Source organism: Acomys russatus, chromosome 28 (genome assembly GCF_903995435.1).
Source record: "Acomys russatus chromosome 28, mAcoRus1.1, whole genome shotgun sequence".
Classification (NCBI taxonomy): Eukaryota; Metazoa; Chordata; class Mammalia; order Rodentia; family Muridae; genus Acomys; species Acomys russatus.
Window position 1 is genome coordinate 38,440,976 of NC_067164.1, and position 13,001 is coordinate 38,453,976.

Genomic DNA, 13,001 nt, shown 5'->3' on the forward strand with positions numbered 1-13,001 from the left:
ATTGAGTCATATGGGTACAATTCCTCATATTAGAGTAGAAATATATATAAACATATATATATTATGTGAAGAATAATCTTACATTTGAATTCTATACGACTGTATCTAAAATTAAACTTATTTTGCATCTATATACAAAATTCTATACCAGTGAATTAAAAATAACCTTGTGAGTGTGACAATTGACGCATTAAGTTGAGGAGTAGATTTACTAATCTACTTTTTGTACTATCTTCCTTATATATTTCTATATTGCCCCTTCTTTCTTTTCAACCCCTATCTCCAAACCTAAGAATATAAAATAAAGGAAAAGAGAGACATCTCTAAGTCTAACCTTGTTTTCTCTCTAAAGGAGACCAATAATAACGTGTAACCAACTCTCATTGATAATAACCCTCTATTGCCCAAGAAAGCAACCAAAAACCTACCTGACCCCCTCAAAGGAAATGGGGTGTCATTCTCTTAAGGTTTCTTCTGGCTGATTTGTGACGAATAATTCCTTTGTAGGGGCCCAAATAAAGTTGGGGAAATGGCTAAACAAGCTAGGAATAGCATTTGTAGCCCAGTTTCTAAATGTTGAGAGGTTCCATGGGGGAAGTAGGGTAGGTAAGTGCACTTGGAGGGCATATGGATAAATAAAAGTGGTAGAGCCACATGTCAAAGGGTCCCAGAGGCAAAGAACGCTCCAGTAGTTATCCTCAGGCAAGCCCTGAATGTGTACATGGGAGATGCAGACTGCCTAGTTTTAGCTCTGAAAAAGCACCAGTTCTTTGAATCAAGACTGACCAGCCCTCTGAGTCCTAAATAAAGAGCTATGGTGACTCAGCATTCCTCTCTTTTATGCTATTTTATGTCTCATCACTCATACAATGATGTGACAAGACTTTATAAGCATTGACAGACTAAGCAGGCTACCAAGATGAGACTTGATAGCCTATGACCATACAGTGGGGGAGGAGGTCCCCCTCAATCATAAAGCTAGGGGAGGGGAATAGGGTGAAATCCAGAGGGAGGGAGGAACAGGAGGATACAAGTGATAGGATAACAATTGAGATGTAATCTGAATAAATTTTTTTTAAAAAGCATTGACTTTGAGCATTTCTAAATTTTGCCATTCGCATACCATCGTGATCTTAGGATTTATTTTAATTTTTTAACTTCAAATTATATGTGGTGTGTGTGTGTCTGTGTGTGTGTGTGTGTGTGTGTGTGTGTGTGTGTGTGTGTGTGTGTGTGTGTTCAGGTGCCCGTGGAGGACAGAAGAGGGCATCAGAACCCTGTAGCTGGAGTTACAATCAGTTCCTTGCTTCTGAGTGTGGGTGCCGAGAACCAAGCTTGGGTCCTCTGGAAGAGTACCACCCCAGCCTCAGCATCATGATTTTAGCCATGTCTGTACAACAACTCTATTGACAATGCAGCTGTTTTTCTTTAAATGCTATGTTTATGCAAACTTTTTAAATGGGAAGCTTTCGTGCCTTTTTAAAAAATTGTCACCCAGTCCCTCTCCCCCGGATGTGAGGTCAGTGCACTGACAAGAGAATCACATCACTAAACCAAGCCAGGCCCTGGCAACAGCCGCTCTAAAGACATAGCCCCTATGCATGTCTGTTTAGTAGATAAATACAAGGATTAGAAAGTGCTGTGGCGTGATAATTCCACTTTGATGGAATTAGGAGGTGAAAGAACAGCCAGCCGTGGTGGTGCACGCCTGTAATCCCTGCACTCAGGGAGGCAGAGGCAGGCAGATCACTGTGAGTTTGAGGCCAGTCTGGTCTACAAAGTGAGTCCAGGACAGCCAAGGCTATACAGAGAAAACTTGTCTCAAAAAACCAAAACAAACAAAACAAAACAGCAGCAACAACAAAGAGAGAGAGAGAGGGAGAGAGAGAGAGAAACTAATGTTCCTCTGTGCAATTTGATGCCAGTGTCTTTTCTTGTGACACTGTAGGGTGCCCAAGAACATCACTTTCCTTCACATTAATTTTTGCAGAATTGGGCTAGCCTCTGCTAGTGTTCAGCAGGCAATAAATAAAAATGCCGAAAGAAGTCCTTGAGTCTTTGGCATGGTTTTCTCTTTATGTTTTCCTATGTACGGGAACACAGCGTAGGAGATGAGAGTTCAGGGTTTGGTGACAGGTGGTAAGGTACTGACGTCTGCACCCCCTATCCGCTATCCCTGTGACTGTCGAGGACTGCCTCCCTGCTTCCCTGGGTGTCTGGATGCCTCATATAACATGGAGACAAACGTCACAGGACTGTTGTGTTCAGTCATTTTAAAACAACAGAGGAAGCATGATGGAGTCAGTGGCAGAGCACTTGCCTGGAGTCACCACCCTCAAGAAAACCCACAAAATCAAAACCGTAGTGAGAATGAATCCTTGGCTGGGAGCAGACGCTCATCGCTGCTATTACAGTAAGCTTCTAGATGGTTCCACTGCTGGTAGGGCCACGATATGGATGATGATAATTAGATCGACTGATTCTGTGATGAGAAATGTCATACATTCATCTCCGTGTAAGGCAGAGACTCCCTGCAGTGTTTTTAATCCAGGAGAAGTCATTTCTCTTTTAAAGTCACCCTGGCAATTCCTACAAAGAGAAATAAAGAGCTCACAAAGTTTTATGCTCTAAAAGTGTGTGTTTTATGTTTTGTAATTCAGATTAGAATTTTTTGCATGAAAAGCTCATACCATAATATGCTTTTAAGATAGATTTACTTAGATATTTCATGAATTTTAAAGATATTTTATTTTTACAATAAAGTTAAATGAGTTTAATAAATTTAATTCACCATTTATAAGACTATCTCATCACCCTAGTATAATTGCCTATGCCCATTTCCTGTTTTTTCCTGCCCCCACCCTGGTTTCTTCCCGGAGCAACAACAAATTCCATTCCTGTCTCTGTATGTTTTCTCTCTTCAGGGAGTTTCATATGGCTATAATTATTTAAAATCTCTTGTATCTAGTTTCTTCTCATTACTACAATGTTTCTTACTTTTGTGCTTGCTATAGCAAACTTGAGTAGTTTGTACATTCTTTTTCTTTAAGGACTTATTTTGAATTACATATGTGCATGTGTGTTTATGTATATGTATGGGAACATTGTGTGTAAGACTGTTGTGAGGGTGTGTGTGGTTGTGTATCTGTGTGAGTGTGTGCTTGTGTGTGTGTGTGCATGAGAGTTTCTGTGTGAGGGTGTGTGTGCCTGTGCGTGTGTTTGTGTATGTGTGTGAATATTTGCATGTGTGTACGTATACAAGTGCACTGTAGGCTGGAGTGATTGTACGTGAGATTACCATTTTCATGTGATTAGCGTTGCCAAGGCAAGAAATCTATGATGCAGAAGCCTATACATGTTATTTTAGACATAGGGGAAAAGAAAACAGTGTAGCAATTAGCTGTGCATGAACAATAATACGCCTAAACAATGAAATTTATTTTTCCCAGTTCCAGCAACAGAAGTCCAAGGTCGGTGGTGCAGCACCGCTGACTGCAAGAGATAGCTGTCTCCTAGGTTGCAGGTGGGGCCTTCTTGCTGTTGCCGTCACGCAGCTTTCTCTCAAGGCATCCACAAGGCGAGGAAGGGGACCCACTCCTGACCCCAACTTCTTTTGAAGCCACTAATCCTGACAGATGAGAGACTCATGCTCGTGGCTTTTCACCTGCTCCTGGTGATGTCCCCACAGCCCCACCTCCAAATACCTTCATGATAGAGGCCAGAGCATTCCATGTATGACTTTGGGGAGAGGATATCTCAGGTCATGATGTAGCTCTCTGCCTCACAAACCGTTAAACCAGGAGAACTAAATCAGAACAAGCCGTAACTCAGTCTAGTCCAGAACTTTGCCCAGAGGTAAAAGGCTCTTTTAATTTCCATGTGGAATTCAGTGGTGACACGAGTGTAAGTGTGCAGTAAGCAACTTTAATGAGATTCTGGCTTCACTGCCAAAGACCATACCAGTTTTGACGGGTAATAAAAAATTACATTTGGAAGAAGGCAAACTTTTACAAAGAGACGCTTGGTTTGGCTTGAAGCAGCCCCCACAGGGCTGGCTTCCCAGTGTCTTGATGAACTGTGCCAGACCCAAGCACTGGGGCAACATGGCGGCTCACAGCCACTTGCTGCCTGCCATCTTCAATCTCATTCGCATCTTTCCTGGGGCCTGGTGGATACAGCATTATTGTTATTTCCTAATTTTAAGGGAATTGTAGGTCCTTTTGTAGTGCTTCTGGCAGATAGGTTCACAATGCCTTTAATGCCATCCCATGTGGCTTCATTGCAAACTCATCATGTTGGGTTTAAGCAGGGATTGGTTATATTGCATCCTGCACATGGTACCCAGACAGAAAAAGTCCCACATCTGACTCTGAGACTTAAGCCTTACATGGTTTTGTCTGTGTAGGATCTATCTTGTAATTACGGTGGCATTTGAATATATGAATGTGTGTGTGTGTGTGTGTGTGTGTGTGTGTGTGTATGTCTTAGGAAAGAAAGGCTACAGTTAGAGGCTAAGCAAGGAGAGATTCCTGTAGGAGCCTGTATCTCTGTTCAGACAACTATGAGTTCTATATTGTGCATAGAATGCACACAGAGCAAGAAATTTCCAGAGACTCTACAGAGCAGCCTTAAAATCACATACCTGCCACATCACTTAGAATGTACAAAGAAGGCCAGGAAGCAGAACATGAGGAGGCAAAGTAAAGAAAGTGTTGGTGATGTCCAGTTAGGGATGGAAGCCTGCAGAGGACAAAAGGGTCTGTGCTACTGATATCTATTCTTTCTAGCGAGCAGCAAGAGGCAGATGTACACCACGCATTCAGGAACTATTCAGCGAGTGAATGGGTGGTCCTATGGTGAGTGAAAGATAACCCAGAAGAGCATATAATTAGCTCAGTCACAGAAAGCCCGAGGGGACGGTCTCTTTAAGTACTCCATGCAGTGAGATCAGATTGAGAAGGGAAACCCACGTAGGGCATGTGGCAATGAGACGCACGCGCCAATCAATCAAAGGGGCTGTCAGCCAGTTCCTCCTGTTCGATAGCTCTTCCACTGGGGTCTGTGAACCATCTCGGTCTGCTTTCTTGTTTTCCATGGGCATGGTGTATACAACTAAGGGTCTTGATTTCTGCGTGGACTCTACCACTGAGAAACCCACGCCTGTATAGTGACACGTTGGCAAATCATCTGATGCTCCCAGTGAACAGCTTGATTCCGAGGTGGCTTGGCTCTGAGAGACTAAATAGGACATGTTTCTGTCTGTCCTGGTTGGGGATTTTAGGGGTCAGATTTTCCCAGGAACCCCTCACTGCCCTGCAGTGAAGGTCAGGTGTGTACAGGTGTCCCTGTTGGCAGTGAAGTGAAGGTTTTTATTCTCTGTTGTAGATTTTCCTTGGACGAGCCATCTCGCTTCACTTTGGGGAATGCTAAGATATCGATCTAAGTGTGCTTGCATACTTGACATGTAATATTAGTACTTAATTGGCCACACATTAATAAATTGCATGCTAATCAGGAGGAGCAGTAGATTTTCACTGAGAGATTTGAGGCTGGAGAGTCGGTACGTTGTAGAGACAGAGTTTTCAGAGAAGGCCCAGACTTTCCACTGGTGGCAGTGGCCAGAGTGCCCGAGATCCCCGTGAGATAAGCCAGAGCACAGCATGCTGGAGCCTGCCCACGAGTGATTGTCTTCTTCCAGTCAGTGGCAGACGAGAAGTCCAAACCAAGGATGCTCGAAAATGCAACAGCCTCCAAAATGCAAAAAAAAAAAAAAAAAAAAAAAAAAAAAAAGGTCTACAAAGTGTCTGAGGTTTATTAAGGCCACAAAATACCATACGCTTTAAGGTTTAGGCTTTAAGTAAAAAGTTTAGTAACCTGTCACCAACTGAATGAAGGGCAAATACACTTGGTCATTTTCATCTTAATCAAGTCTGTATAATTAATTAGTGCTGTGCCCATGTGCTGTAATGCCTGACAGTTAATTGTCATCTCACTCAAAGAAAGCATCAAATATTAGTCCTGATCCACCCCACCCAACTTACTTTCACTCCCAGCTCAAATATTTCTACTCTTTGGGCGCTCATGGCTCAGGCACTAGACAAGGGGCTGGTATAAGCCGCCTGAGCTACTTTTCAGCCTTTCAGGCCTTGGCCTGAATCTTACTTTGCACTTGCGCCACCTACTGTTCAAACAGTCTCAATGGCGCCACTTACAGAAAGCTTAAAAACCTGTATTTAAAAATGACTGTTTCCAGCTTCACCAATTTACTTGCGTATTTCATAATTGCATGTTTCTTAACAGCTGAGAAACATCCAATTGTGTAAATATAGCGCATTTTCCTCTTCCATTCATCGGTTGAACATCTACGCCGTTTCCATTGCCTGGCTATTGTGAATAAAGCAGCCGTGAATGGATGAGCACCAGCGCTCTCTGTGGTGTGATGAGCACCAGCGCTCTCTGTGGTGTGATGAGCACCAGCGCTCTCTTTGGGTGTTTTCCTGGTATAGCTGCATCAGGTGGTCAATGGCATAGCTGGATCAGGTGGTCAATGGTACAGCTGGATCAGGTGCCTTTTGAAAGGTGAAGTGAGAATCCAGAAGTAACATATGCATCCACAGATACATAGATTTAATGTCTTTTTTAATTGTTTACTATTTATTTTATTTACAACCTGGTGCATTCTTATTACTTTCCAAGGTTGGTGCTTTTGTTTATTGTCAGCTACATTTTAGAAAAATGCTCGACCTTTAAATGTTTTCAAACCAGACGGAAGGCTTGGTGTCCGTCAGTGCCCCTCTCCGGCTACCTGTGGTACCATCTTACCGTGCATTACGGAAGCCGAGGCGCCGGCTCCCTGAAAACTGGATCAGCTGGTTCAGTTGAAAACGCTGACACAATTCTCTTAGAAATACATATGATGAAATAAAAATAAATAGAAGTCAGGTTAATTTATGTCAAAATGTGTCTCGGAACTTCTGTCCCTGCAGCAACACGGACGTCCACACCGTGGCATCCCTGCTGAAGCTCTATCTCCGAGAACTCCCGGAACCCGTCATTCCTTACGCCAAGTATGAGGACTTTTTGTCATGTGCCACGCTGCTCAGCAAGGAAGAGGACACAGTAAGTCGTTGCCACTTCTGCTTAAACACGTGTTTGGGGGCGTGGGCGGTGCTTTTTTTCTTCAATATGAAAGTTTCCTTTCCCATCAGTCCTCGGGTTGTTTTATGTCCTTGGGTTGTTTTACCTTGTGTTATGTGCCGACACCACATCGAGATCTCCCTGTATCTGACCCTTCCTGATAGCAGGTTGAGAACACAGCTGGATGTTCCACTCAGCGCTGATGGCAGTGCTGCCTCAGGCCCTCTGTTGGGGGAAGGGCTAATGCCCCATAAATGACATAAGAAAAATGGCTTGTGTGCCAACCTGTGCCTCTGCTTTTTTTTTTTTTTTTTTTTTTTTTTTTTTTTTAACAAACAACAACAGCAACAAACTTTTTGAGATTGGTTGTGCACTATAAGTCAACTGTTAAAAGTATGTATCTCAGTATCTTTTAGTATACTCTCAGGGTTGTATAAACTTCACCAAAATCTAATACTAGGATACTTAACATTTTTATTATCCCACAGCAAACCTCACCTCTTATTTTCCTATCTCTCTTTCTTGCCCTGGCAACTTCTGGTCAGTGTCTTTCCCTGTAGACTTCCCTATTCTAGACATTCCTTCTACTGCTCACCGTAGCCTCTGTTTTGTGAGCCACGTCTTCTGTTTGTTCCTTAGTTCACTTATGCAGTAAATTTATCAGTATTTTATTTTGTTTCTGTGATTCCAAATTATACTCCATTACCATCCATGCATCAGTCAAGGACTGCTCATTTGATTTCCAGTTTTTGGTTGCTGAATAATGTCCCTGGGTATGCCCGTGTGGCCACTAAGTTTGCCATATTTTACATGTATCTTGTTTGTGTACCTACATGGTAGAACTGCTGGCCTACTAAACTATATATTAGGAGGCCATGTGATTTTTCAAATCTTACCAGCAAATAGTGCTGTTTCCTGTTCTGCATGCCTGCCATCAGGAATGACATCTACACATCACAGACTCTTCCACAAGGGAAATTACTGAGCCTGGTACCCACTATCTTTTCATCTATTGTTTATTATTTTTTCATTTTCTTTGGAGAACCATTCAGTCAGATTACATTACATGTTGCTTACGTCTCAGCTATTCTAATCCCTGAAGAGCTTGGTTCTAGTACTCCCTGAGCATACCTAAAGCCTGTGATTCTGTGTCTTTTACATAAAATTCTGTATTATTTGTATAACTTGTGTACAAATCCCTGTGTATTTTTAGGTCAGCTTTAATGTGTGTAGAAATTAGGACAACACAGGGGCCCTACAAATAGCAATTTGAGGGCTATTTAGGAAACGCTGGTCCATTTCAACCCAGAAGTAGCTTTTCCTAATAACTTTAACCTGCAGTTGGTTGAGTCCTCAGGTCTGGAAGGCAGCTATATTCGTTTCATTGTTATTGAGCTGTAAAGACAGTTTAGATTACTTCAGTGCTCACGTTGAGGTCCGCAGTCCACTAGGAATCCATTCCTGTCCATGATGCGAGGAACAGGCAACTTTATCTTTCTGCGCATAAACGTTCAATTGTCTCAACCCTGTTGAAAAGTATGTTCTTTCCACCACGGGCTTTCTTGGCACTCAAGACCTGAGCCACTGCCTGTTTTCATAAACCTGTTTTGCTTTGTGTACTGTAACAGCATTGTTTGTAGATTCCTTTGTAACTCAAGAGAACACTTGAGCAGTTGTGACAGAGGCCGTCTGTCTTGTGAAACCTAAAATATATTCTACCTGACCATGTAAATCAGACCCCAGTATCAGCTGACTTTTCTGTGGCCCTTGTATGTTATAGGACACCCTACAATCATTAAAACCAAAGAAATTATTCTTGGTGAAAATCCACTGAATCAGCCTTGCCAACTTTTCCCTCCTTAGTGAGGTAAGGTGGACATGTCCTGTGCAGAGAGGTACTTGCCATCAGTCACACAGCTCTCTAGACTCCTGGCAGCGTGTTCCATTGTGAAGGATAGTCACTGTATAAGTGTTATTTTTTGCAGATAACTTTATTGCAAATAAAGATAAAGTCTGTTTTCAAGTCAACTGCAAACAATGCTTTTAAGTTAAAATAGCTTCAGTTTGAAAACTGTTTCCAAAATAGCACAGCAGCTCTGAGGAGTCTGTTTTCAGGCAGCAGGCTTACTGAGCAGAGGCCACATGGCGTCTTTAAGTGATGTAGTCTATTAGGCCACTGTCTTTCACTGAAATGTCATCGTGCAATATGCGGCTGAATTCACAGAGGCACGTAAATATCCGTGCATCTTCGGATATATTTATAAATTGCTCGCTGTGATAGTGGAGAATTTTCAAGGCAGGATCGCTCACTGATGCTGTGTCGAAAAAACAGCAGCAGCAGCAAGAGCAGCTATTTCCTACTTGCTCGCATTCCAAGATTAACGACACACAAAGGGTAACATGTATTTCTTCTCTCCTTGCTTGTGCTCAGGGTGTTAAGGAGTTAATGAAGCAAGTGAAGAGTTTGCCCGTGGTTAACTACAACCTCCTCAAGTATATTTGCAGGTAAGAATGTTCCTAAAGACAAAGCTAAGCCAGACAGCATGATGTTTAGCTTGATGGTCATTTACAGGGGGCAATGAATGAGGCAACCGAGTTTCCTCGTTAGCCTCAGGGAAAATTAATAAGTTTCACAAGGTTATCTCAAAGAGTTCCTGGGCACTAAAGCTGCTTGGTTTTATAATTTGATAATGTTTAAGTGTCTCTTGTCTCTACACATTTAAGATACATTGCTCGAAGGTTTCATCAAAGCCGTTTATGGAGCATTCCTAAGAGAGCAACACGTGGGCCGGAGATTGAGGAAGCCAGCTTGGGGATGCAGACTCTAGCATGGCGTATTTTCTTCTACACCTTCATGCATTTTCCTTCCTTTTTTGAGTAAAGCACAGTAGTGAAAACGGATACTTCTCACTGCTACTGTGAGGTCCAGGGTACTAGGCACTGTGGCATGAAAGTAAGTGGGGGGTCTCCAAAACTCCGTCAGATCTCTTTCTAGTGACCGCTGTGTTTAGAACTGAGTACGACCTTCAACTTTCACACCTTCCAAAGCAGAAAATGCTGTGACCAGAAAATGTGACCAACACATATTCACAAACACAGAAAGCTTTCATCTAAGAATTTTTAATTTATTCAGGTTCGGGTGTTAGGCAAGAGAAGGATTACCTCCTCCTGAAGTAAAGCAGGCTTGCGGGTCTGCCACACGTCTCTTTACACAATAAAAATATGTCTCCTCAAGCACTTAGGCAGAATTTAAAAGCCATATTCTTAAAATGTTTATGTGTATGTGCAAATGCCATCTGTGTATGTATACCAGGTGTGTGCCATGTATGTATGTATGTATACCAGGTGTGTGCCATGTATGTATGTATGTATGTATGTATGTATGTATGTACGTATACCAGGTGTGTGCCATGTATGTATGTACGTATACCAGGTGTGTGCCATGTATGTATGTATGTATACCAGGTGTGTGCCATGTATGTATGTATGTATACCAGGTGTGTGCCGTGTATGTATGTATGTATACCAGGTGTGTGCCATGTATGTATGTACGTATACCAGGTGTGTGCCATGTATGTATGTACGTATACCAGGTGTGTGCCATGTATGTATGTACGTATACCAGGTGTGTGCCATGTATGTATGTACGTATACCAAGTGTGTGCCATGTATGTATATTTACCAAGCATGTACTATCTTTGTATATATACCAAGTGTGTGCCATCTGTGTATATATATATACCAAGTGTGTGCCATGTATGTATGTATACCAAGTGTGTGCCTGGTGACACAGAGAGCAGAAGAAGGTAGGTGGCCTGAAGCTAGGATAGATGTGGGAGCTGAAAACCTAACAGTTTTCCTACTAAAACTGCCCCAGGATGAGTCATTCTGTGCTACTTATTCCATAGCACATAGTAAATTGAGATGTATGTGCTTGCAGTTTTTCATCAATAGAATTGACATTTTTACTCTCATAATGTTTGAACTTATGTTCTAATGGATTATAATTGAAGCTTACACATTCCCCCATGAACAGAGTTCCTCTTCTGGCGGACCGTGGATTTTACCAGATGCTCTTGTGAAACGTCTCTCACTGGATGTGTAATGAACTTAAAAAATGTCCGAAGCATTTGTCATGCTAGTCATCTTCTTATTACTGTAAAAAAATAATAGCCAGGCTGATGAACTTTCAAGAACAAAGGGCTGGTTCGTCTCCATTTCAGAGTGTCAGATAGTCAGCCTACTCATGAGGGACCCTGTCACTGTCAGCCTGTGGTGAGGCAGGACGAGGAGGAACATGAGTGAAAACATGTCTTTAGAGACCAGGGTTGTCTTCAAGGGTCTTTTGTTGGAAGGCCATGTGTTGGCTTTGTTTATTATTGCATATCAGATCTTACATTTTCAAGTTTCAAAATCTTCAGCTAGTGCCACGGCCAGGACAGTTCCCTGTTCTCAGGAGTACACAGGCCAGTGCTGAGCTCTCTTACTGTGCAATGGTTCCTTGAATGAACTGGGGGTCTTTGAACGTCACTCTGAGGTCAAATGGGTGCTCTCATGTACCTATGGATTTCCTGGCTTAAAGTTTATATTCTTCACATGATTTTTGGAGTGACTTTACCCCAAGCCTAGTTATTTATTATTTATTTAGTTTTATTTTTGATGTGCTTGGGGTCAAACCTGGGGCCTTTTCTATGTTAGGGAGGCGCGTTACCACTGAGATGCAGCTCCAGACCCCAGATTTTGTGCTGGAAAACAGTAATGCATTAATCCCATAGAGAAAGTTTATTTTAGGGAGCTTCAAAAATGCTGATAATGTACAGTTAGAGAAACTGTTAGTCCGGACATAACCAAAAACTCGGCTCTCTCCCTCCCTCTCCCCCCTCATCAATAGAGACTGAGTCTCAATATCTCCCTCAAGGAAACCCCATAGTGACCGGAACCTCCCACTAGGCTTCATCTTTGAAGGTTCTACCATCAACCAACAGTCTCAAAAAATACTTAACACATGAACCTTTGAGGACCACTCATGCGAACCACATCTGAAGGGAATGCATACATCCAACAAGTCTGCAATGGCTCTTTGATACACACCCAGCAGCCTGAAGCCCCGTTGTTTGCACTGTAGTTTCTGTACACTCCCGTGAGCGATGTTTGAATTTCCACATAGTTTTGTTTCCATAATCATCTTTGATCATATTTCAGTTCACACATTTCCCAGCAATTCATTGTATTCCAATAAGATGCTGTCTCAATGGTACTGTTGCCACCACCAGGTTTCTGGATGAAGTGCAGTCCTACTCAGGAGTTAACAAGATGAGCGCTCAGAACTTGGCAACTGTCTTTGGTCCCAACATCCTGCGCCCGAAGGTGGAAGATCCTTTGACTATCATGGAGGGTAAGTGAATGATTATCTTAAATCCTCACCAGGAAAAGAATCTGATGCCTCTATTCTTAAGGGAGAATATATTATCACTTAAGCAAACTGAGGAAGTGAATGAGACCATAGCTCCTCCATTAATTTACTCTGATTATCTATAACCATAAAGTGGTTTCTTTTGAGAAGAGAGAGTTTTCTTTATATTGTTCAACATAAAATCGTAGAATGATTCCACATGAGCTCCCAGTTACAGAGGGACTTGCACAGATCAGTAGATCAGCTAGAATTTAGGAGACAGAAGAACTGGTAAAGCATTCACTTTGCAATTAGTGCAATTGGCCAGGAAATTAAAAAGGTTATTTTCAGTTAATTAGTATTTATTAATTTGATGAGACTTAGTGATTTCAGATGGTAAACAAATTTGATTTTTTTAAATATGGCAATGTGATTTACTTGTGTTGAAACCTAAAGGAATTTTTACTATATA

General features: G+C 42.1%; 1 protein-coding gene across 5 annotated transcripts in view; it reads left to right on the plus strand.

Annotated features, from left to right (window-relative positions):
* Arhgap24 (Rho GTPase activating protein 24) overlaps nucleotides 1–13,001 on the plus strand; it is a 310,110-nt gene that overhangs the window by 279,236 nt on the left and 17,873 nt on the right. For all 5 annotated transcript variants that reach the window (XM_051170759.1, XM_051170762.1, XM_051170761.1 and 2 more), the window contains 3 exons: nucleotides 6,987–7,119; nucleotides 9,569–9,642; nucleotides 12,411–12,532. In XM_051170759.1, coding sequence (XP_051026716.1) covers nucleotides 6,987–7,119; nucleotides 9,569–9,642; nucleotides 12,411–12,532 — 329 coding nt within the window. The remainder of the gene's footprint in view (nucleotides 1–6,986; nucleotides 7,120–9,568; nucleotides 9,643–12,410; nucleotides 12,533–13,001) is intronic.